The 25,796-nt window shown below is 36.6% G+C and overlaps 1 protein-coding gene across 1 annotated transcript in view; it reads left to right on the top strand.

Annotated features, from left to right (window-relative positions):
* Window positions 1-21,416, top strand: part of LOC100782522 (probable RNA-binding protein ARP1) — a 45,066-nt gene extending 23,650 nt beyond the window's left edge. Inside the window, exon 6 of the mRNA XM_006601124.4 lies at window positions 21,288-21,416. Within this exon, the coding sequence (XP_006601187.2) occupies window positions 21,288-21,305 (18 nt within the window). The 3' untranslated portion in view covers window positions 21,306-21,416. The remainder of the gene's footprint in view (window positions 1-21,287) is intronic.
* Window positions 21,417-25,796: the final 4,380 nt, after the last annotated feature.

Here is a 25,796-nt window from a genome sequence, read left to right as displayed (position 1 = left end):
TGCCAAAGGACACTGCCCCTATGGTGGGAATCCATGTCATGGCTACAGGTTCTAGGACCACTCCCCCTTGCCCCAGCAAGTCATATAACACAGTTTTGTGAAGGATTCAGAGCTAATGTAAACCATAGCAGATGGTATGGGTGGTGGGTGGCTCTAACTAATACCATTTGGCAACACAGGAATAACCTCATCTTTCAAGGGAACCAATTCGACTCTTCGAAAGTCATGGAAGAGGCCATGTTTTCAGCTTGGTCTTGGCTAAAAGCTAGGGAGAAAGGATTCAACACTAGCTTTAATCACTAGTCCTCTAATATAAAGGATCACTTTGGTTAATCTATGTGGTTTTGAACTTTTTGGTGGGTTCTTTTGGTTTTATATTTGGGAGGCAGCACCAGAGGTGCTTTGTATTATCTCTTTCAGTACCTCTTGTACTGTTTGTGCTTATCTTATTAATATATTATACAATTTGCCTTCCCAAAAAAAAAAGCCTTAGGGTGTTTTTTCCCCTTAAGTCTTACATGTAGGGTTTGTTAGCGCTCTTGACACTATTATTGAAAATTTTTGTTGGGTGTTGGGGCAATCCATTACATCTGTTCGAATCATTGTTTAAGGGCAATTATCGTGGCAGAGGTTCCAGAGGTTCTTGGAATGGAGCAAATGATTCTAAACATGAGTATTACAGTCTTGTTTTCAACTTTAAAGAAGCAGTTTTTCGCATAGAAAAATAGATAGAGATACGCCGATTAGATAGCTGTCGAACTTGCAATGGTTCAGGGGCTAAACCAGGGACTACACCATCCGTATGTAGCAGTTGTGGAGGTCAAGACCGGGTTGTCTCATCAACGAGAACTCCATTAGCCATCTTCCAGCGGTCAATGACATGTTCTGCATGCAAGGGGACTGGAGAAATTTGAACAGCTTGCAATACATGTTATGGGGATGGTCGGGTAAGGAAATAAAAAGGCGGAGATGAAGAGATTTATTGTAGCCTACTTCAGTACACCTAGTACTGAATTTTATACATAATATATTTGATTTTTCCCGGGAAAAAAAAACAACAAAGGAAGGGTAAATGTTGAGACCTCTTCCAAGAGGTGCAGCATACATGTACTTAAGTTATGGGCTGTAGCTGGTCCACAATACCATCCTCTAATTTCATCTTTTGAACCACAATTGTGTTTAAACTATACTTGTACCTATAGTACCTATGGTACTCTGGTAATTGTATGACATAATAAACATCATACTAGACAGCTCAAAAGAACAATTACACCGCATGAATATCAAGGCATTAAACGCATACATGTTTTCAGGCATCATACATGTTTCTCATTTGTGAAATTTAAAAAACATATTTTAAACTATTACTACAAACAATAAACACACCTGCAAATAATTAAAAGAGTTTTTTGGTGATTCTTTGGTGCCTGATTCAGCCTGAAAAATAATAAGACTTTCGTCAATCAACCGCATATATGACAAACATTTGTGTAATATGTAGAAAATAATTTGCGGCAATCAACTTCATATTATAAAGAATTAAATTGCAAGTGGCTCACTAATGTTGGCTTCTATAATTTCTTCTCAATTGTAAGGTTCTTCCCCAGTTTTAATAACCTTGAATTCAGCACATGGTTGACTTCAAATTTTAGAGGTCTATTTTTGCATGTTTCATATCAGGCCTTGCTGTATATGTATAATTTTTTTTAACAATAAACCTATCCACCACATTTAATGATATGATAAATTGGGAAATACGTAGGGGCACACATGGTTTTCGTAAAATGAAGGACCCCATGATGGCATACTTACTTGAAAAGGAATATGTGTTTGTCTACTTGACAAATATAGATACACTGATAGACCCGCTGAGATATGTTCTAAAGTTAGACTAATGACTTGAATATATGAAAGGACTAATAAAGAATAAACTGAACCAATACCAAAAAAACTGCAAATATAAACTGTAACTACTAAAAACTAGTCAGACAGGTTTTGATTTTTGTAAATAAAAAGAATTTACTCAGACAACGCCATTTTACAATACTATTTCAAGCGGCTAAATAACACTGTTGTAAATAATGCCATGTGTGAACTTAATTTTGAACGTAATAATAATGGTACAAACTTGTGAATGGAATGTCTATTACTGATAGTGTGTAATGTTATTATATAATTTGAGTATAAGTGAATATCACTTTACTAGTTCAACTACTAATTGTGTAACTTTTATAATTTTTTAGCATATAATGTAATATAAATTACTTAATTTATATCTATAAATTTCATAATAGTGGTTATTCCACTATCTACTATCCTACTATACCAGTTATGGGGTCAAATGCTCTGCATCAGTATTGAGGGTGGTTTTTCATGCCATCATCAATTTACAAGAATATTAATTGATTTAATTGGAGTCTTTGTACATAATTACCTAATACTTAATTTCTTGTTAGAAAAGTACATTGGCCAAGAGTTTACTTTTACTTTTCACCTACTGTTTATAGGGAAGTGGAAAAGCTTCCTACAACTTGTATTTCTGCCTTGATATCTACTAAATTACTAAATTGCCTGGTTTGTACTGTAACTTTTTTTTGGGGTTTCAGAAAGAAGTATCCCGTTTGCGTGGTCTAGTTGGTGGAGGAGAAATTCAGGATAATGACATTTTAGTTGTCAGCTTCCCAGGTTCTCCTGGATCCTTCAAGTGGGAGGGTGTGCAAGGATCATTCACTCCATTAACCTCTGTTAAAAGGATATCTCATATTAATTGATTTAATTGGAGTCTTTGTACATAATTACCTAATACTTATTTACTGATAAGCATCTTTCTCTTTTTGCAGAAAAAAGACTATGACATTGCCCTTGTTGGGGCCTTTAGAAGGGAAAAGGACAAAGAGATGGAATTACAGGCACTAAGAGATGAAATTCAAGCGTCCATGAAGCTGGTATCTTTGAAAAGCCATATATTTCTTATTGTTTTGTTATCAGTTTTGAATGATTGATTAATGAGGGAGAGAATAAACAAGTTTTGACCTATAAGTAGTTTTTTATAATTATATATGAGAAACACCTATCAATTTAGTTTGTTGTCATAGAGCTCCATTCTAGTATTTTCAATGTTTTAATTTATAATCACTGTTTTTTGTTGATTTATCAATAATGATAATTCTTGATGTTTTTGTGATGAATTAAATGATTGAAAATATGGGATGATTTTAGGTGAGACAAAGAGAAGATGACATACAAAGTTTGAAGATGAGACTACGTTTTCGAGAAGCTGGAATAAAAAGATTAGAAACAGTTGCTTCTGAGAAGATCTCAGCTGAGACACACTTGCTAAAAGAAAAAGAGGAGCACTTGAAGGAAATTGAGGTCTTGCGGGCCTAGGTGGATCGGAATAATGAAGCAACTACATTTGCTATGGAAAATTTGCAGCTAAAAGAAGAAATTAGAAGGCATGTTTTATTGATACAGCTAAAATACTTTTTTGTTGCTTTTTTTTTTATTCATGTGCATGCAAAAGTAACTCACTTTGATTTCATGATTAAAGTAAAGGTTGGGAAGTGGCATAGTTACTCTATGACCAAAAATCAATCTTCCAGTATGAACAATATATACATTGCCTATTATATCCACAAATATGAAAAAATGTAAATCAGTTGAGGCAAGAACACAGCCTTATGGTATTGTCAAACTCAAAAGAAACTAGTCAACCAACCAGTCCAAGTTCTCCAACAAATTAGTGCTAGCTAGATTACCAGTGACTTTTTTGTCATATACATGTTTTCCATAATGTCATGTTGCTAATGCTTATGTATCTTCAAAACAGGTTAAAGTCATTTTGTATGGAAGGTGAACGAGAACGGATGAGTGAACAAGTCATGGTATTAGAAAACAAGGTATGAATGGATGCTTTTGTACTTTGTAAAATTTTCAGTCAATCCCTCTCATGTTGATTTTTATTTTTTCCTTTCACTTGTATGTGTAGTTGTTGGAAGCACTAGATTGGAAATTTATGCATGAAACAGATCTGGTAAGGGTTCAGGTTTTCACTTTTTTTAGTGTAATAATTTTTTCTTGTGTCTAGAATAAAAGGCACTGCAAACTCCTATCTTGACCTCTTTGTCTTTTGCGAATGTTAGAAAAAAAATTCTGATTTGATGATCGAAGATGTACATAATGATGGTAATCTCATCTCCAAACAGGTAAGAATGATATAGTATTTCCTGCATCCATATTCATGTTTGAAGCAGTGAATGTCACAATAGCTTACTTCAACATAGATGTAAGCTAGAACCTAGAATCTGATTTTGATTGTGCCCATTTATCAGGTTTTCAGATTAGCAGTCACTTTTCAGTGACCCACTGTATAAATTTTATGAGTCTTTATCTAAGTTTCTGAAATCAACATAATTTACCAGTTTGGTGTTGTCATCAAATCTTGCTAAATTAAGCTTTCCAGTATAAATATTGGTGGACATATATTGAATCTCATGAAAATGGAAAAACAGGCCCATCTCAATTAGTGTGTTTTAAATCTAACATGAAAAATATTGGCGCTCAAGAAGTAGTAGGTAGTGGTAGACATGGAATGCAGTTTAGACTATACATTTTGTTTCTTCATGTTCTTCATTTACCACTTTTTAGAAATGGTCAGGGTGGAAACTCTAAATCATCTATTTTTCTTCATTTACCACTATTATCACATTGTGGATATTCTAGAAGCTCAGTCCATATGTCAATCATTGTCATATGGCCAGTCATTGAATAAGGAGCCCTAGTAATTATTTAGATATCCAATGTGTAAAAAGATAGAATGTCTTTCTGCTTAATTATCTTACATTTATAGTTGTTTGTAATTTTTTGTGCTTGCATTTTAAATTTTCTGTGAATATGACTTATTCAACTATTTAATTCTTATTAATATTTGTCTTTAGGAGTCAAGTTGAAAATCACGATGGCAGTCTTTGGTTAGGGAGGAAAATGAGTTTCTCAAGATTCAGGTCTAGATCACACTTGTTTGTACTCTTTTTTTTAAAAAAAAAAAAAAATTATTCAACTTACTAGTCCATTTGTCTGTCACATTCTCTCTGACTTGATATGTTTTATCTACGACAGGCTATACAAAACCAGCCTTTGGGTTGGGGAGGGTATGCTCTAAAATGCAAACTTCAGAACCTAAAACATAAACTAAAATCCTGGAGTAGAGATATCTGTGGAGATCTAGGCAGCAAGGTGAAGCAAACTCAGAATAGGTCACTGCAAGGAAGGCATAGTATTTTTTATATGTACCGAAGACTTAATGCCCCACGACACTTTGGGAATGATAATAGAAATTATTTGCCATCATCTGTGTTTATGGAACAAACACCTTATGAAATCAGTGCTCATGGCTCTTCAAGGTAAAGAAAAGAAAACTAGCCAGTGGGGAAATTAACTATAACGCATGTATTAAAACATGGATAAAATTTTGATATATCTTTAATGTTATTCTGTGTAGATTACACCCGACAGCACTCTTCAATAGTAAAATGATGATAAGATCAAGTTCAGGGTGGGACAAAGATTTATATAATTGTCAGTCGTATCAACGTAGTTTCTGCAGTCCTAACCTCACTGGGCACGCGAAGTTTGATGCTGAGGTAATAAAACTGCTACATTACTCACATTTTTACCTGCCAATTCATATTATTTGATTTGCTTAATTATGAGAATTGAAAATAGGTAAATTAAAGGAGAAATAACAATGATACAAATAAAAGAGAAATAAAGTATATTATTTAGATTAATAGAAATAGGGAGGGGGAGTAGAGAAATTTCTCTCTACTTATTTTGATGAGTGAAAAAGAAAATCAAATAACATAATTTTTTTTTAATTTTTTATATAATAATAAAAACTAAAAAATAAAAATGAAATAGAGATTAATTATTCTGCTCCATTTCATTCCAATTTGGGAAAAAAAGTGTTTTCTAGTAGATCTCATGAAAATAACTTCACTTCTATCTATTTTTTTTCTCCCAATCAAATGGGGTTAGAGTTTATATTCCCCATAACATTGATTTATAATTTTAAAATGGGAAAGGAGAATTAAGTCCCTTTAATTTTATTTTTTTCAAATAGACAGCCTCAACTTTAATTTTGTCTTAATTAATACTTAAATTATACTTTTTCTTTCAAATAGACAACATGAACTTTAAAATTATTATGATTGATATTTAAACTTTAACTTTTTCATAAATAGGCACCTTGAACTTTAATTGCATTTCAATTAATCTTTAAAACTTATCTTTTTACTAATATTTTTTTTATCTTAAATGTTAATTAACCATTTTTTTGTTACAACTCATTTTCATATTTAAAATGTAATAAAGAATATAAATTTAAAAGATATGTATAAAAAGGGAAAATAATAACATAAAAAAGTATTATTTGATTTTTTAATTTTTAATTTTATTAAATTTTAATGTTTGATCAAATCTTATTTTGGGAAGACTCTTGGGTGGGTGATGGCTCTGTTCTTAGAGAAAAATACCCAGATTTATATGAGGTATCTTCTCAAAAACTTCAGACAGTGGCAAACATGGGGATTTTTGGAGAAAATGGCTGGGAGTGGAAATTTTCTTGGAGAAGACATCTTTTTGATAGTGAATTGGGGGAAGCCACAGCTTTTATCGACCAGACCTCAGCTATAAGTCCTGTTGCAGACTTGAAGGATGACTGGGTGTGGGGAGCTCAACCAACGGGAATGTTCTCTACAAATTCTGCTTACAACTGTCTCAGATCTGAGCAGCCTCTCCATCAGCCAAACAGTGGCTTTAGACAACTATGGGAAATCAAAATCCCCCCTGCAGCTTTATCCTTTGCCTGGAGATTACTCTGGGATAGGCTTCCTTCTAAGGATAATTTAATCAGTAGACAGATTGTCCTCCAAAACGATCTATGCCCTTTCTGCCAAAGCCAAGTGGAATCTGCTTCTCACCTTTTCTTCACTTGTTATAAAGTTATGCCATTATGGTGGGAATTCAACTCATGGGTGAAGGAAGATAGAGTTTTGCACAGCAAGCCTATGGACAACTTTCTTCAGCATTGTTCATTGGCTGGATCGAGGAATTCTAACAGAAGGAGGAAGATTTGGTGGATTGCAGCTACCAAATCCATTTGGAGCCTTAGAAACGACATGGTTTTCAACAACCAGTCTTTTGACATATCTAAATTGATGGACAGATCTATTTATCTCACTTGGTCTTGGTTGAGGGGATGGGAAAAGGATTTTACTGTTCCTTTTCACCAATGGTCCTCTTATATGTCTTTGTCATTCATTTAATATGTCATTTGTAGGGATGGGTTTTATTGATTTTGGTGGCTGTTGGTTATTTTTCTGTGTTTTAGGGGATGCTACCCTTTGTTTTCTTGTAGTACCTCTGGTACTATGCTTCTTATATATATAATATTATTTTTGGCTGTTCAAAAAAAAAAAAGAGAAGCAGAGGCTCATGAGACAGCAATTATGCTGGCAAAGGAGAATGATGAACTCAAGATGAAACTTAAAGCCTTGATTGAGGATAATAGTAAACTAATTGAATTGTATGAACAAGCTGCTGCTGAGAACAATAATAGAAATGTTAATAAAGGGGAGGATGGTCAAGAAATTGGTTCCAAGATTGACAATGGTTTTTGTAGGGTGGTTTTTGTTTCCTGTTTTACAGGTCTACTATGTATCTTGTAGTACCTCTGGTACTTTTTTAATCAATATATATATATATATATATATATATATATATATATATATATATATATATATATATATTTGCTTTCCAAAAAAAAACAAATTATATCAATGAAGAGTAAATTACAGTAAATGTCACTGAAATTCCCCCTGATATCCCTGTTTTTTCTACTCGTACACTAACCCTATTAATTATTTGCAAAACATGACACTAATATCCTTGTACATTACACTATACCATTAATTGATTGAAAATCATTACACCATGTACCCTTGTAAGAAAGTAGCTGTAAACGTTAAAAAACCAAGGGTTTTGTGCAATATCAAAAACTTTTAAGGGGAGTTAGTGCAATTTAATGTTATATAAAATGTAAACAATTTGAATTCAAAACAAAAGACGCGTCATTTCACAGACAAATTGTTCCAATGAATCAGAACGCCTTGCCACTTTCTTGGCTTCAACTCTTTTAAGTCAATTTATGAGAACACACTCATTGATTGTGCAGGTATTGTTATTTCAGTATTTAGAAACTTAATGACAGAAATGACAGTCAACAGTTACAAAGTAGGAAACATATCATAACAGGGGAGTTCATGTCCACCTCAAATGCAATAAACAATGAAACTATAACTGATAGAACGAACGCAGGCAGAAGGTACCTTAGATTGAACAACACACGATGTTGGCCTCTGTGTTCTGCTGGCAGGAATGACGACCTGCGATTAAATTAGGGGTCTTTGGTCTGGTCATTTGACAGATAGTATAGATTAGGGTTTATAGTTTTTAAGATGTAAATATATATATATATATATATATATATATATATATATATATATATATATATATATATATAACTATTAATTTAATCAAGGGACGAAATTAAGGTTTAAGGATGAGAACCTACAGAAAATCACGGTGCTGCGTGTGACTTAGCAAGTTAGGGTGTTGCAACTGGAGGATAAAAAGCACAAATTGAGGACCAGAGAGAGCTCAGAGCTGTTCCAATGTTGTTGAAGACAAGATGTTTAGAAATTTTTTTGTTTTAATTTAGATCATTAAAATTCAAAAAGGGGTAAAAAATAATAGAAAAAACATTGTGGCAAATTATAGCCACCAATAAATGCTAAGACCAAATAAACCACAACTGTATGCTTTGTGACGTTTATAGCCAATCAGTATTTTAATTTTTAAACCGCCACAATGTATATATTGTGTTGGGATAAAACACAACAATCCATTTTATCCCACAAAATAATGGCCATACCATAAAAAAAACAGAAACAACTATTTATCACTTTATCTTTATCAAGAAAATTTAATTGATTTTTTTCACCATCAATCTAATCCAAACACACTAGTAAGTTGAATTCCAAAGAATTCCTATGGGGGGGGAAAACCAGATAGTAGGAAGATTGCTTGGATTTCTTGGAGCCAGTGCTGCTCTCCTAAGCATATGGGAGGGTTGGAGATTAGAGATCTTCCAAGTCTTAATAAGGCTCTGTTGTTCAAATGGAAGTGGCTGATGTTCCACCAACCAGACCAGCTTTGGACCAGAATTCTGATCTCTATGTACAATGGCTGGAGGGGATTGGAGTATGGTCCTCGAAAGCAGTATTTCTCTACTTGGTGGGCTGATTTAAGGGCCATCTTTCAACAGCAAAATGTGGTCAGTGCTGATAATCAAATCAGGTGGAAGCTGGGGAGAGGTGACAAATTCCTCTTTTGGGAAGATCCTTGGGGTGATGAAGGAGTTCCTCTAAAGGATCAATTCCATGAGTTATTCAGTATTTCTTCCCAAAGAGATTTAAGGGTGGCAGAGGTGGGATCCTGGACAGAGAATGGATGGGTCTGGAATATGGTTTGGAGAAGACACTTGTTTGATAATGAGGTGCAGCTAGCCTCTATTTTCATTTATCACATCCACCAAATCAGAGTTAACAACAATCTCAATGATACCTGGGTTTGGGGAGCTGAATCCTCTGGGATTTTGTCAACTAAATTTGGTTATCAAGTTATTAAATCTGAGATGGTACATTCAAGGTCTGTACCTGGGATTCAAGAAACTTTGGGAGATCAAACTTCCTCCTAAAGCCCTTTCTTTTGTTTGGAGGTTATTATGGGACAGACTTCCCACGAAGGACAACTTGATCAAGAGGCAGATTCAGGTAGATAATGATTTATGTCCTTTCTGTCACAATCAACCCGAATCCGCATCCCATCTATTTTTCACCTGTGGCAAAACTATGGCTATATGGTGGGAATACCTTTCTTGGGTAAAGGAAGACAAGGTGTTTCACTGTAGGCCTTTGGATAATTTTATCCAGCACTACTCCTCAGCAACTTCAAAGGTTTCTAACACAAGAAGGACAATGTGGTGGATAGCAGCTACAGTATAAATTTGGAGGCTCAGAAATGCTATCATTTTTCAGAATCAAACTTTTTATCTCAATAGGCTGACAGATAGCACTTTATGCTAACTAGGATTCTAAATTTTGGGGAACTATTCAAGATTAGGAATTTTATGTTATTCCTGGAGTGGATATTACTGTCCTACTTTTCTCTATTTAAGACAACAACCTTATTTCTTAAGGATTGAATTTTGATTTGACTTTAAATGCAGGACCTATCAAACTTTTACAATGGGTTTGGTATACATGAATGAAAATGGATGAAAGTGTGAGGAATGAAAAGAGATGAAAGAGAGTAATGTATACTATTCTCTGAGTGGCTGTCATTTGTTTCTAAAAGGAAACAGCATACTGACTCAATAATTATAATATAAACACAAAAAACAAAAAAAACATTTGCATTTGGATATACTTATTAGTATAAATATGATAATCTGTTCCTAAATACACCATAATGATCTGATATCCTACTGTGGGTCGTGTTGAAACATTCAAATAGGATCTAAGTCAAAATGATTTTACAAAAAGAATCCCTTTGCAGAGGGAGCCACAAATTGTAACGCAGCAACTACAGAATCTACAGAAACACCAAAGATACACCAACTTACCAACCAATAACACCCCATAAGAATTTTTTTTTTAATCATTTGTAAACGCACAATCAAAATTAATAATCAAAAAGTACCTTGTGCCAGCAATAGATGCAGAAGGTGGTTCAGTCCTTATGGTCTTCAATTTAACCTTGTTGAGTAAGTCTTCCAATTGATCTAAGTTCCTCTGAAAAATGTAACAAAAATAATTCAAACCCAAAGTACACAACGCAAATAATTATCCAACTCGAATAGCAGTTATTGGACTCTTAGTTTCAGAAAAAGCTTAATTACTCCAATTTGCTGACTATGTAAATGAGTGAAAAACCTGTATACATTGTTGATTCGATAACCAAGTAACACATGTTTCCACAAAGAAAATAAAAGCGAAGCTAACTTTTTCTGACTAAGTAGAGAAATGCCAAAACAACACATAAAAAATGGAAATACTTATAAAATCAATGATTTTAAACTGCATTAACTGCACTTTTACACGTAAACAAGAAAAAGAAAAAGAAAAAACACATGGTCAACAAAAAAAAACAAAAAACAGGTTAGGATGTTACCTCTTATAATCTAACCACGTTCGGATGCTTCAGCAGCTTCAAGGTGGATATTTCCCTCTTTATCTGCTATGAAAAAATGAAGATGAGAAAACTGATCTTATGTATTAATTTGAATCATAAATTATAAGCAAAGAGAGGTAAAGAAACAAACAAACATAAATTTTGCACAAAAATTGCCAAACAAAACCCAATTACACTGTAAGAGTGTATGACCACCTAATTTCCAGAACATTTTGGCACATTTGATTCATGCTTCTCATTTGATTCATGCTTCGCATATGTAATAATGGAAGAAAATAATCGAAACCACAATTGCATATGTAATAAATCCAACAACCTATGCTCGAAGTGCACCAATCCAGATAACAAAAACGTGAAACCAAAACAACCAACAACATCAACTTCGTTAGTACTCTGACTTAACTAAACCCTTTGGCCTTCAAATCCTTTTCGCATATTCAACGATGACATTGTTAGGGCAACTCAAGAAGTCGATAATCACATTTTAAAAGTCTTATATTATGAAACAAGAACTAAAAAACTTATATTATGAAACAAGAACTCAAAAACTTCGACATGCTTACCTTCACACAAGCAAGGTCGCGACACCACTCCAAAGGGCACGAGATCGGATATGTGGTGGTGGTCAGAACAATGGCTAGGGTTTTTGTTCTTGGTGGTCGAAAAGGCAATTTCACGGTGGGCACGACGGAGTCGTCGCTGGGATGACTTCAGGCAACAGAGCGCATGCGCATTAGGGTTTTGGTATAGCTTTTTCGAGGACGCGAGAGTGTTGAATCATCGTGAAACAAGGAGTTTTTAAAGAACAAAATTAAAGACGGTGCACACATAACACCGTCTTTGTCTCTGACCACAACTACGACGGTGTCTACAAACACACCATCTTAGATTAGTTCCACCAAAGCTACAAACGCGGCGTTTAAGTGAAACGTCGTCGTATACGAAAGGCGCCGTATATAAAACTTATATATTTACGGAAATGCCACCGTGTGCATTACTACGTCGGGTAATGTACGACCGACGTAGAATGTGCGTCGTAAAATACAATATTTCTAGTAGTGTGCACTTTACAAACCTATAGCAAAGGCTAGGAGCTAAATCACAATTTTTCATTTTTTCACAACTAAATTTTCCCTCATTTATACACTTCAGGGATAAAAAAAGAACATTTACCTTTTTTTTATTCTTTTTAAAACAGGATAGTTAAATTGTGCAGTATAATCATTAACATTGATAGCACTGCAATTGTGCTCGCTTGATTCATAATGCATACAAATCCAAGGCTTTACTTGCCAATTTAAAAGTTGAAAGCACTCCAAATAAAGTAATGTGGGATTAAAAACCTTTTGAAATACTCTGAAAAACACAACGTGCACTTGGGTAACATGGTATTTCTCATGAAAGGTAAGTTTGATGTTTTCCAATTGTTTGTGAACTTTTTTCCACATGATTCAATTGTTCAGATAATGGAAAAGAGTATGTAAATCAATTTTTTTTCAAATTTCTTGAAGACAAAACACGCCTAAACTAAATGGAGTTGCAAAAAGGAATAGCCTTCATCTTCTTTTCTTTATGTTCTTAAGAGTCTTATTTGGAGGAAGTTGTGTTTGGCATGATTTGCCAAACTCAATCCTGATTTACCAGCACTTAGTCCTGCATTGTAGTATGTCAATTTGATATGGTCTTGTATCTGTAACCATTTGGTGTAATTATTTGTGCTTCATCGATCTATACCTTCACGTTAGGAATGTGCATACTCTTCATGAGTTGAGTCGTTATTGCAGTAGTATTTAAAGACATAAACAAGCTCACCTCAGTAGTAAAGCATGTAGTTCTTTAGCATTGATAACAACAGGAAATTAGGAATCACTTTAAATGATATAGATGGAAGCATGGAGCAACTCCATGTGAATTGAAGCAGCTTCCTACATAAATATTATAGCATCTTATGACAAGAGATATCGAATAGAATTAGTTTCAGCACCATTCTGACATCTAGTTCTAAAAAACAAGAGGATCATATTTGCCAAATTCAGCCATTTAAACCGAGGTTTGAGCTTCTTGAAGTTTTAGAACTTTCTCCTAGATTCTAAACAAGTCTATTTTTAACATATGTATCATAAGGGACACGCAGGCATCCCAACATTTGTCACAATATTTCACTAGTAGGTTTTTTTAGCAGATTTAATAATATCATGATACACCATTAATGGCAGTAAATATTATTTCATTTGTAAATATCACATGAGAAATAAGAAAAGAGAAGAATCAAGTACGACGAAAAAATTAAAATATATCTGAGTACTTTCCACAACAAACTCATCATCAACAATGACAAAAAGAATGCATCATGGTTCATGAAGCTTCTTGGCTCTAGAGTGCTTGCTAAGAGCTCATCATGTTTTTCTACTAAGGTGCAAATTAAGCTCATGCAAGTGTGATAAGTTTGAATGAGCTGAATACAAACTTCAATTATTTTTCTAGGGATAAAAAACACATATAACTTAATTCAATATCATTTTTTAAATAACCTAAATCATGCTCTTTGACTATCAATTTCATGTTCTGTTACTTTTGTTGAAAAAGTCACAAAACCAACCGGGTCTCATATAGGATGATAGTTTGATACTCAATAGTTAGCAAATGGTACATTAGCATTTATAACATCGAGTAGTAACAACTTCTCTAGAACACTAAACCAAATCTTACACTTTAGCTAAGAGCTCTTCTCTACTGTAGAAAGGAAATCTTAGAATTTCCAGGTCACTATTGTAAGAAAAATGATGATTCATTGTTGCACAAAAAACATCCTTACAATTCATGATGGTGTTCGTAAGTTGATATTCAATTTGAGTAAGGTAGATGTGTGTGCCAATTTTTACTAAAAGCAGTCACAATGTGAGAAGCAATTAACTTCTATTTTGTATGCTTCTTGTTTTACTAATTATAGAAGAGTGAAATTAGTTCCCAAGAGAGGGTTATTGATAGGTCCCAACACTACGAGAAAGACGAAAATAAGAATACTAAGGTAAATTGGATAAATTTGTTATTCTTTTATTACAGTAACTAACTAAATGGGAGGGATAGTGGGAATAGGTAGTGGGTATAACAGAATAGATTTAGTTCTTGCTTAGTAGCTTCAAATGAAGTCATTGAAGCGTGTGGTTTTTTGGTATTCCTTCTAGGCTTGCTATGGTTCAATTCCCTGTTGCTATTGTGTTCTTCATGTTCCTGTATGTCTGAATTACTGTCATCACCCCCTTCAACCAAAGCAACCTTGTCCCCAAGGTTGTAAGACTGACGCAATGTATCTAGTTGCTCCCATGTAGTGTCCTCCTGTGCCAGATCATTCCATTGAACCAGAATGAGCTTATTTGGCGTGGAAAAGGAGAAATCCCATTTCCAGTCCAGAATATGAAAAGGTTCAATGATGGGATGATTCTTAGTGTTGGACGGAGGAAGAACTGCAGGTCGAGTGGGTGGTGGGCCATGGTAGAGTTTCAATAGTGAAGCATGAAATGTTGGGTGAATCTTAAAAGAGGATGGCAACTGGAGTCGGTAAGCTATTGGACCCACACGTTCAAGTATTTGGAATGGACCATAAAATTATTTGGCCAACTTGGTGTAGGCCAGCGCAAGCGACGTTTGACGATATGCTTGAAAATGAACATATAACTAATCACCTACTACAAATTCAACATCATGGTGATGAGCGTCCACGATGGTTTTCATGTTGGTTTGAGCTTTGATCAAACGACAGCAGAGCCTGATGAGAATGGCGGTGCGCGTGGTCAACAAAGAGTCAACGACTTCTACCGTTGTGTCACCCAGAATATAATGTGGTATCGACGGTGACAGTTTTCCATATATTGCCTCAAAAGGAGAGATTACTGTACCGGAGTGTGTGGAAGTATTATATGACCATTCAGCCAACGACAAGAAGTGATACCATTGAGATGGCCTATCATGAACAAAGGTGTGGAGATATTGTTCCAAAATGTGATTCATGACCTCTGTTTGGTCGTTCGTCTGTGGATGATACGTCGTTCTCATCCTGAGCTTGGTTCCACTAAGGCGGAAGAGTTCCTTCCAAAAATTGCTAACAATGAATCTCGGTCTGAAACCAAGCTCTGTGGGAACCCATGGTGCTTGCAAACCATGTCGAGAAATAACAGGGCAGTCTTGTATGCGGAATTGTGTGGCGGGAGTGCCCCGAAATGGGCGCATTTTGAAAAACAGTCCATGAAAACTAAGATAGTGGTAAATTCGTGTGACGACAATAGCCCAGTGATGAAGTCCAATGACATATCTTCCCAGACAGCTGAAGGAATAGGCAACAACTGTTGAAGGCCAACGGGTTTCTTAGTTTCATATTTTGTTTGTTGACAAACAACACACTGTAAGACATAACGACAAACATCTTCAAGAATGCGTGGCCAATCGAAGTTCTGGTGTAGACGGTGGAAGGTCTTGGCAACACCGATGTGGCCGCCAATTGGGGAAGAATGAAACTCTTGCAATTGTAAGCTGTTAATGGGTGTTTTGATGGGCAACCATATCTTGCCATTTCGAAAGATGAGATCACGGTGGACCTTAAGATCAGGGTGTTTGCTAGGATTTTGACGGACATCATCCAATAGGTCCTTGTATTGAATGTCCTGTAAAAGAGTGTCTTGGAGTTCGTCCAAGAAGACGAAAGTAGGCATTGGTAATGAGTAAAGCTTTGCATCGTTAGGTATCAGAATTCGGGATAATGCGTCGGCGACTATGTTCTGAGACCCTGATATGTACTGGATAACGTAATCATATCCCAATAACTTGGACAAATAGATTTTTTGTTAGGAGTTTTAATTACTTGGGACATAAGGTTTTTCAAGCTCCGGTGGTCCGTCAAAATGGTGAAGGTGTGGCCTAACAGGTAGTGCCTCCATTTTCGAACCACATTCGTAATTACGTGTAGTTCTCTGACATAGGCAGAGGCAAGCTGCAAATGAGGGCACACCATCTTGCTATAATACGCAATGGGGTGAGAATTATGTTGAAGGACCGTGCCCATAGCCCGTGAGGATGCATCTGTCTCTATCATAAAAGGGATAGAAAAGTTTGGTGAAACCAGGATAGGGGCTTCCGTCATCTTACATTTCAGTTGATCGAAAGCGGTTTGAGCTTCGTCGAACCATTGGAAGTTGTCTATTCGAAGTAGAGAAGTAAGTGGAGCATCCAGTGCGGCTTAGCTCTTGATAAAACGCTAGTAGAAGCCCGTTAACCCAGAAAACCTCTCAAGGTAAATGGAGTTGAAGGGGTTGGCCAAGTGAGCATGGTCCGAATTTTGTCAGGATTAGGGGCCACTCCCCGAGCAGAGACTATGTGGCCGAGGTAATGTAACTCCTATTGGGCAAAGAGGCATTCAGATTTGGGCAACAGGAATTGTGCCTGCGACAGTGTCGATAGAACTTGCTTCAAGTGTTGGGCATGTGATTGCAAACATGGGTTGTATATAAGGATATCATCGAAAAACACAGCAACAAACTTCCGAAGAAAAGGTCGAAGAATGTCATTCATAGTAGCTTGGAAGGTCAATGGTGCGTTGCAGAGACCAAATGACATGACCTTGAATTCGTAATGGCCATGGTGTGTCCTGAAGGTTGTCTTATGGATATCAGAACCCGCTATGCATATCTGGTGAAAGCCCTATCTGAGGTCTAATTTGGAAAACCAGGATGCATGGCCCAATTCATCTAATAATTTGTCGATCGTGGGCATGGGAAAATGATCTTTGATCATCACTGCATTCAAGGCCTTGTAATTAACACAATAGTGCCAGCTACTGTCTTTCTTCTTGACAATAAGGACCGATGAAGAAAACAGGTTGTGATTGGGTTGTATCAATCCGGCATTGAGCATCGAGGCAACCTGTTGCTCGAGTTTAGTTTTTTGGAAATGTGGGTAGCGGTATGGTTTTACGTTGATGAGGTTGGTGTTAGGGACGAGGTGAATATGGTGTTGGATGGTTCAGGTGGGTGGGAGTTTGTCTGGTTCGCGAAATATTTCTGGGAATTGGGTGATGATGGAAGTAATTTGAAGAGGTAGTGGTGACTCATGGAGGTGTGATGAGGAAGATGAAGGACTGGGTTGGGTTGGTATTGGGGTAAGGGAAAAAAGGGTTGAGATGCTCTGTGTTTGAGCACATCTTTTTAATTGTTGGGCTCAAATGGAAACTGGGTCCAGTGATACATCCACTATAAGTGTAATTGATTGGCCTGAATGGAAAAATGACATCGTCAATGCCTGATAATCTATGGTAATGGGCCCTAATTGTTTTAACCATTGGATGCCCAATACAATATCCACACCACTAATGGGCAAATGGAAAAGATCAGTGACAAACGTGTGACCTTGGATGTGTAATGGTACCTGCTGTGAAGTGGTGGTGCATTCCAAGGTGTTGCTATCACCTACCATAACTCGCAGTGTATTTGCAGGAGATGCAGGCAAGTGAAGGAATCTGGAATGCGGGACTGAATAAAGTTATGAGTACTACCCCTGCCGACTAAAATAATGAGACGATGTTGGTGTAGGAGGCCATACAGGCAAAAGGTGTTGGGCGTTGCGGTGCCATCCATAGCATGCAAAATAATATGAGGAAGTGGGTCTGGGTCTGGGTCTGAAGGTTCGAGGTTGGCTGATTGTAATGAATGGGCACCAGAACTCGCAACAAAGGTTTTGAATTACTTGTATGGAATTAGGAGATGCAATCGAGGCTTACAGTGGTGGCTAGTAATCCATTTGTCATCACAGTGATAACAAAGTCCCCAGACGCGCCAGAGAGTCATTTCCTCATAGGTGAGGCGTTTGAAAGGGATTTTAGGGGGTAGGGTTGTGTTTGGTCTGGGTATGGGGAAAGTTGGGGTTGGTGATAATTGGGAACGAGGCTATGGTGAGGGGTAAGGGCTACGATGGCGGCCGTGGAGTTTTGTTTCCTGAAGCTTGGCCTGGGCCACGGCCTGTGTCAATGATGAGGGTTGCAGAGCCTGCACCTCACGATGCAAGTCCGGGGTCAAGCCGAAGACGAAGTAGTATAAAAGAAATGATGGGGCGAGACCTACAATTCTGTTAGCAAAATGTTCGAACTCCGAAAGGTAATCATTAACAGAGCCATGGTGTTGGAGTTTGAACAGGGCGTCAGAAGGATCATCGTAATAAGTTGGGGCAAAACGCGACTCAAGGGCCTCGAGCATTCCTGTCTAGGATGTCAGGAAATCGTTCCTTGACATCCATTGGTACCGGTACACTGCTGGTCCTTCCATGTAGAAGGAAGCGACCATAAGGCGTTTGTGATCCAAGATCCCCTGGTAATCAAAGAACTGCGAGATTTTGAAGATCCTCCTGACGGGATTGCGTCCATCAAAACGTGGGGCGTCAAGTATTATATGAGGCAGAGAAGGTGAAAGTGAAATTGTTATCGAAGAAGAAGAAGAGGAGGTGGGAATGGTGGTTATAACGGCTAATCGCTCAAGAATAGAGTCGAACTTAGCGTTCGTGGTGGCTTGGATTTGAGCGAGGTTTTGTGCGAGTGAGGTGTTGGACAAGTGGCCTCAGAAATTTTAAGAAGGAGGGGTTGAATTAAGATTTCGTTGACTACTCCTAATTGAAATTTTCCTTTTCTTAATTATTCCCTAGATTCAATTATTTCTTTGTTAACAAGTTACATAAATAATAAATGAAGGAAAATAACTTGCAAAAATGTAAAGACAATAGAAAGTAAAAGAGATAAGGGAAGAGAAAATGCAAAACCGGATTTATCCTGGTTCGGCCACAACCCGTGCCTACATCCAGTCCCCAAGCAACTCGCTTGAAATTTTCACTATCTTTGTAAAATCCTTTACAAGCAATGAACCACAAAAGAATCCCCTCCTTTGTGTTCAGTGATTACAACCAAGAAGTTATACCCACTTCTTGCAATGAACCCAAAAGCGGTTAGTCTTTTGAGTCCAGTGATAACAACCAAAAAGTTATACCCACTTCTTGCAATGAACCCAAAAGTGGTTAGTCTTTTGAGTCCAGTGATCAACTAAGAAGCAAATCCTGCTTCTTGTAATGAACCCAAGGAACGTTGGTCCCTTGTGTTTAGTGTTCAACCAAGAAGACCTTCTCTTGAAAACAGTCACCAAGAGTAGGTCTCTTGAAAAGCTTTTTGTAAGAATGGAGGAGGAGAGGAAAATAGAATAGCACAAGTTTTTGCCCAATGAACTTTTCTTGACAAAGCAAGTATTGAACAAAAACTCTTAGAAAGATGTTGAGAATGATTCAGTAAAAATCAGTGATGAAATTCATGCCATGCTCACATATTTATAACCATTTGATGGCTCTTGAGGAAACCATGTTAAAAATTGTGACTCTTGGCAATTTCTTCAAAATTAGTCACTTTAAAAGTTGTGACTCTCTTCAAAATTAGTCACATTAAAAGTTGCGACTCTCTTCAAAGCAAGTCACTTTAAAAGTTGTGACTCTTGGCAAATTCTTCAAAAACTAGTCACTTTAAAAATTGTGACTCTTGGCAATTTATTTTTCAAAACCAGTCACTAGTAATCGATTACCATTATTGTATAATCGATTACACATCAACAGTTGTGACTCTTCATGTTTAGATTTGAAAACCAAAGTTTAGAAACACTGGTAATCGATTACAAATGTTGTGTAATCGATTACACAAGTTTGAAAATGTTTTATCACAAGTTGTGACTCTCTTCAAAACAAGTCACTTTAAAAGTTGTGACTCTTGGCAAATTCTTCAAAAACTAGTCACTTAAAAAATTGTGACTCTTGGCAATTTATTTTTCAAAACCAGTCACTAGTAATCGATTATCATTATTGTATAATCGATTACATATCAACAGTTGTGACTCTTCATGTTTAGATTTGAAAACCAACATTTAGAAACACTGGTAATCAATTACAAATGTTGTGTAATCGATTACACACGTTTGAAAATGTTTTATCACAAGTTATGACTCTTGAAATTTGAAATCCAAAGTTCAAAAACATTGGTAATCAATTACATGCCCATGGTAATCAATTACTACTTTGTAAAACAGTTATAAAACTGTTTTTGGGCTTCTGGTAATCGATTACTGCCTTATGGTAATCAATTACCAGAGAGTAAAAACTCTGGTAAAAGATTTTTCTTTGAAAAAATCTTTTGGACAAATTGTGTTATTAAATCTTTTCTTTGAAAAATTCTTTTTATACTTATTTTGATGTTTTTCTTGAGGCTCTTGCATATCTTGAGTCTTTTCTTGATTCTTCACTTGAATCTTGAATCTTGATTCTTGATTGAATGACTCTTTGATTCTTGAAACTTGCTTGAATCTTGATTCTTGACTTGAGTCTTTGGCATCATCAAAATAAGCTTGGAAGCTTTGCTTCCACGTGAGGACTAGCCTTGTGTTAGGCCAGTGACCACCTCGTCCAAGTGGTCAACGGTGACCTGCCTAGTATTGTGTTCCGGCGGTGGCATAGGGACAAGTCAGACCAATTGATAAGTTCCAACACTACGAGAAAGACAAAAATAAGAATACAAAGGTAAATTGGATAAATCTGTTCTGTCCTCTTTCTCATTCATACTCCCTTATTTATACATAAACTTCTATACCAAAGATGTAAGTAACTTTGACCTTTAGTGTTAATAACAAATTCATATATATATATATATATAACTAAATGGAAGGGATAGTGGGAATAGGTAGTGGGTATAACATAATAGATTTAGTGCTTGCTTAGTAGCTTCAAATGAAGTCATTGAAGCGTGTGGGTTTTCGAGTATTCCTTCTGGGCCTGCTATGGTCCAATTCCCTGTTGCTATTGTGTTCTTCATGTTCCTGTATGTTTGAATTGCTATCAGTTATGTTGGGATAATATTAAATTAAATTGAGTTATATTAAAACCTAATAACAAAATGATGAAATGAATTGCAGGCAGTAAGGCAAGGATAGTGACCAAACGTGTATTGCAAGCTAAGGATAGAGCACTTGCCACTGTCAGAATAGATGAATTGTTCAAGAAATTTTATAGAGGCAACAAGAATGGACTGAATATTTCATAATTACAATATGCTTTTCCCCAACTTTGAATGACTTTCAAGGTTATTTTGTTTTGTTTTCTACACAGGTTATTTTCTACTGGTGTGTTCTTCTGCTCCCTTTATTTTTTGTTTACTAAATCCAGTATTAATAAGGAATACAGCTTGGATCATTGTCCTCGAGAGCAAGATTTCTCCCTTGAAAAATTTCAAATTCTATGCTCCAATCTTGGATGCATTCACCTTCTGTCTACACTATAAATTAATAGCATAGAAACCTTGTATAGTTACTAATCAATTTTTCATTTCCAAAATAGATGGAGTGAAATATAAACTTAACCAAAAGTTGCTTCAAGTGTTGGGCATGTGATTGCAAGCATGGGTTGTATATAAGGATATCATTCAAAAACACAGCAACAAACTTTCGAAGAAAAGGTCGAAGAGTGTCATTCATAGTAGCTTGGAAGGTCGATGGTGTGTTGCAGAGACCAAATGACATGACCTTGAATTTGTAATGGCCATGGTGTGTCCTGAAGGCTATCTTATGGATATCAGAATCCGCCATGCATATCTGGTGAAAGCCCTATCCGAGGTCTAATTTGGAAAACCAGGATGTGTGGCCCAATTCATCTAATAATTCATCAATCGTGGGCATGGAAAAACGATCTTTGATCATCACTGTATTCAAGGCCCCGTAATTAACACAATAGTGCAACTACCGTCTTTCTTCTTGACAATAAGGACCGATGAAGAAAACATGTTGTGATTGGGCTGTATCAATCCTGCATTGAGCATCGAGGCAACCTGTTGCTCGAGTTTAGTTTTCTGGAAATGTGGGTAGCGGTACGATTTTACGTTGACGGGGTTGGTGTTAGGGACGAGGTGAATATGGTGTTGGATGGTTCGGGTGGGTGGGAGTTTGTCTGGTTCGTGAAATATTTATGGGAATTAGGTGATGATGGAAGTAATCTGAGAAGGTAGTGGTGACTCGTGGAGGTGTGATGAGGAAGTTGGGTTGGTAGTGGTGTAAGGGAAAAAAGGGTTGAGATGCTCTGTGTTTGAGCACATCTTTTTAATTGTTGGGTTGAAATGGAAGTTGGGTCCAGTGATACATCCGCTATAAGTGTAATTGATTGGCCTGAATGGAAAAATGACATTGGCAATGCCTGATAATTTGTGGTAATGGGCCCTAATTGTTTTAACCATTGGACACCCAATACAATATCCACACCGCTAATGGGCAAATGGAAAAGATCAGTGACAAACATGTGACCTTGGATGAGTAATGGTACCTGTCGGGAAGTGGTGGTGCATTCCAAGGTGTTGTTGTCACCTACCATATCACGCAGTGTGTTTGCGGGAGATGCAGGCAAGTGAATGAATCTAGCAACGCGGGACTAAATAAAGTTATGAGTACTGCCCCCGCCGACCAAAATAACGAGACGATGTTGGTGTAGGAGGCCATACAGGCAAAAGGTGTTGGGCGTTGCGGTGCCATCCATAGCATGCAAACTAATATGAGGAAGTGGGTCTAGAGGTTCGAGGTTGGCTGATTGTAATGAATGGACACCAGAACTCGCAACAAAGGGTTCGAAGTCCTCGTATGGAATTAGGAAATGCAATCGAGGCTTACAACGGTGGCCAGTAATCCATTTGTCATCACAGTGATAACAAAGTCCCCGGACACGTCGGTGAGTCATTTCCTCAGAGGTGAAGCGTTTGAAAGGGATTTTAGGGGCTAGGGTTGTGTTTGGCCTGGGTATGGGGAAAGTTGGGGTTGGTGATAATTGGGAACGAGGTTGTGGTGAGTGGTAAGGGCTGCGATGGCGGCCGTGGAGTTTTGTTTCCTGAAGCTTGGCCTGGGCCGCGGCCTGTGTCAATAATGAGGGTTGCAAAGCCTGCACCTCACGATGCAAGTCTGGGGTCAAGCCAGAGATGAAGCAACATAAAAGAAATGATAGGGTGAGACCGAAAATTCTATTAGCAAAATGTTTAAACTCCGAAAGGTAATCATTAACAGAGCCATGCTGCTGGAATTTGAACAGGGCGTTGGAAGGATCATCATAATAAGTTGGGGCAAAACGCAACTCAAGGGCCTTGAGCATTCCTGCCTAGGATGTCAGGAAATCGTTCCTCGACATCCATTAGTACCGGCACAATGTTGATCCTTCCATGTAGAAGGAAGCGACCGTAAGGCGTTCGTGGTACGAGATCCCCTGGTAATCAAAGAACTGCGAGATTTTGAAGATCCTCCTAACGGGATCGCATCCATCAAAACGTGGGGCGTCAAATATTATATGGGGCCGAGAAGGTGAAAGTGAAATTGTTATCGGAGAAGAAGGAGAGGTGGGAATGGTGGTTATAGCGACTAATTGCTCAAGAATAGAGTCGAACTTAGCGTTCATGGTGGCTTGGATTTGAGCGAGGTTTTGTGCTAGTGAGGACTAGCCTTATGTTAGGCGAGTGACCGCCTCGTCCAAGTGGTCAACAATGACCTGTCTAGTATTGTGTTCTGGTGGCGGCAAAGGGACAAGTCAGACCAATTTAATAGGTCCCAACACCACGAGAAAGACCAAAATAAGAATACTAAGGTAAATTGGATAAATCTGTTATGTCCTCTTTCTTATTCATACTCCCTTATTTATACATAAACTTCTATACCAAAGATGTAAGTAACTTTGGCGTTAAGTGTTAATATAACAATATACATATATATATATATATATATATATATATATATATATATATATTCATAGGTAGTGGGTATAACATAATAGATTTAGTGCTTGCTTAGTAGCTTCAAATGAAGTTATTGAAGCGTGTGGGTTTTCGGGTATTCTTTCTGGGCCTACTATGGTCCAATTCCCTGTTGCTATTGTGTTCTTCATGTTCCTGTATGTTTGAATTGCTATCAGTTATGTTGGGATAATATTAAATTAAATTGAGTTATATTAAAACCTAATAACAAAATGATGAAATGAATTGCAGGCAGTAAGGCAAGGATAGTGACCAAACGTGTATTGCAAGCTAAGGATAGAGCACTTGCCACTGTCAGAACAGATGAATTGTTCAAGAAATTTCATAGAGGCAACAAGAATGGACTGAATATTTCATAATTGCAATCTGCTTTTCCCCAACTTTGAATGACTTTCAAGGTTATTTTGTTTTGTTTTCTACACAGGTTATTTTCTACTGGTGTGTTCTTCTGCTCCCTTTATTTTTTGTTTACTAAAACCAGTATTAATAAGGAATACAGCTTGGATCATTGTCCTCGAGAGCAAGATTTCTCCCTTGAAAAATTTCAAATTCTATGCTCCAATCTTGGATGCATTCACCTTCTGTCTACACTATAAATTAATAACATAGAAACCTTGTATAGTTACTAATCAATTTTTCATTTCCAAACTAGATGGAGTGAAAGGGATATGGATAGATGAAAATTGCAAGTTGGGCCATGTTTATATGTAGCCATTTTCACACAGTATTTATTATCTTCGCCATTCTCATTTGCCACACAGAAAAGCACACTTGCAAAGATAGCTTGAACTTCCTTAATAAATGCTTTGAATGAAATCTGAGTATGAGTAAATGAGACCAAATGGTGATTGTATTCATCCATAAAAAAAATAAAAATCTAGGGTGTTACTTCCAGAAACAAGCTAGAAGCATGAACGAAATGCAGCAGAATTAACTTTTATTTTTGTGGAGAGGTTTTTGTCGATTATTATTTAAACTTCTTAGCAATTAGCATAAGCATAAGTTGATTGCATATAATTATAACGTTATATGTATTTTATTTTTTAAGTTTGTTTCCTTTACAGACCTAACGCATGCTGGATTAGCTCTTTGATCTTCAACTCTAAGGTATGAGACAATTTTGCTTTCCTTTGGCATCTTCTTTCAATACCACCATTTGCTTACCAATTTATGCCACTTGTGTAGAACCATACTTCCTAAGTGAGGTGAACAGGTCTATTAGACAAAGGGTAACAACTAATCTATTTATGCAAAAATGCATAATATCTCATAATGGCACATTGGCACTGAGAGTTGAAGTAGACTTGCAACTAATGCTGCACCTAATTTTTTGTTTCCTGAATCCTGATACTCTAATGCATTTGTTGTCTGATATATTTTTTCATTCCAAAAATTAAAAATCAAGAAATTGTGTATTGAATCTGCTTTGTTCCGAGTAGTAGTCTTTTGCTGTAGCTTATAGTTCTTTTTGATGCATGATTTAGGATTAAGAAAATTTTAAACTTCTGCTATATTTCGTAAATATCTTTAATTACTTGAATTACAAATTACCTTACTGAAGTTGTGTTCTTAGCTTCTTCTTTTTTCTCTTTACTTATATGTGCTTGGCAGGATGTATCATATTCACGAAACACATGAGAGCAAAATG

The sequence above is a fragment of the Glycine max genome, chromosome 17, assembly GCF_000004515.6.
Source record: "Glycine max cultivar Williams 82 chromosome 17, Glycine_max_v4.0, whole genome shotgun sequence".
In the NCBI taxonomy this organism is placed as follows: Eukaryota; Viridiplantae; Streptophyta; class Magnoliopsida; order Fabales; family Fabaceae; genus Glycine; species Glycine max.
This window is presented reverse-complemented; position numbering and strand designations above follow the sequence as displayed.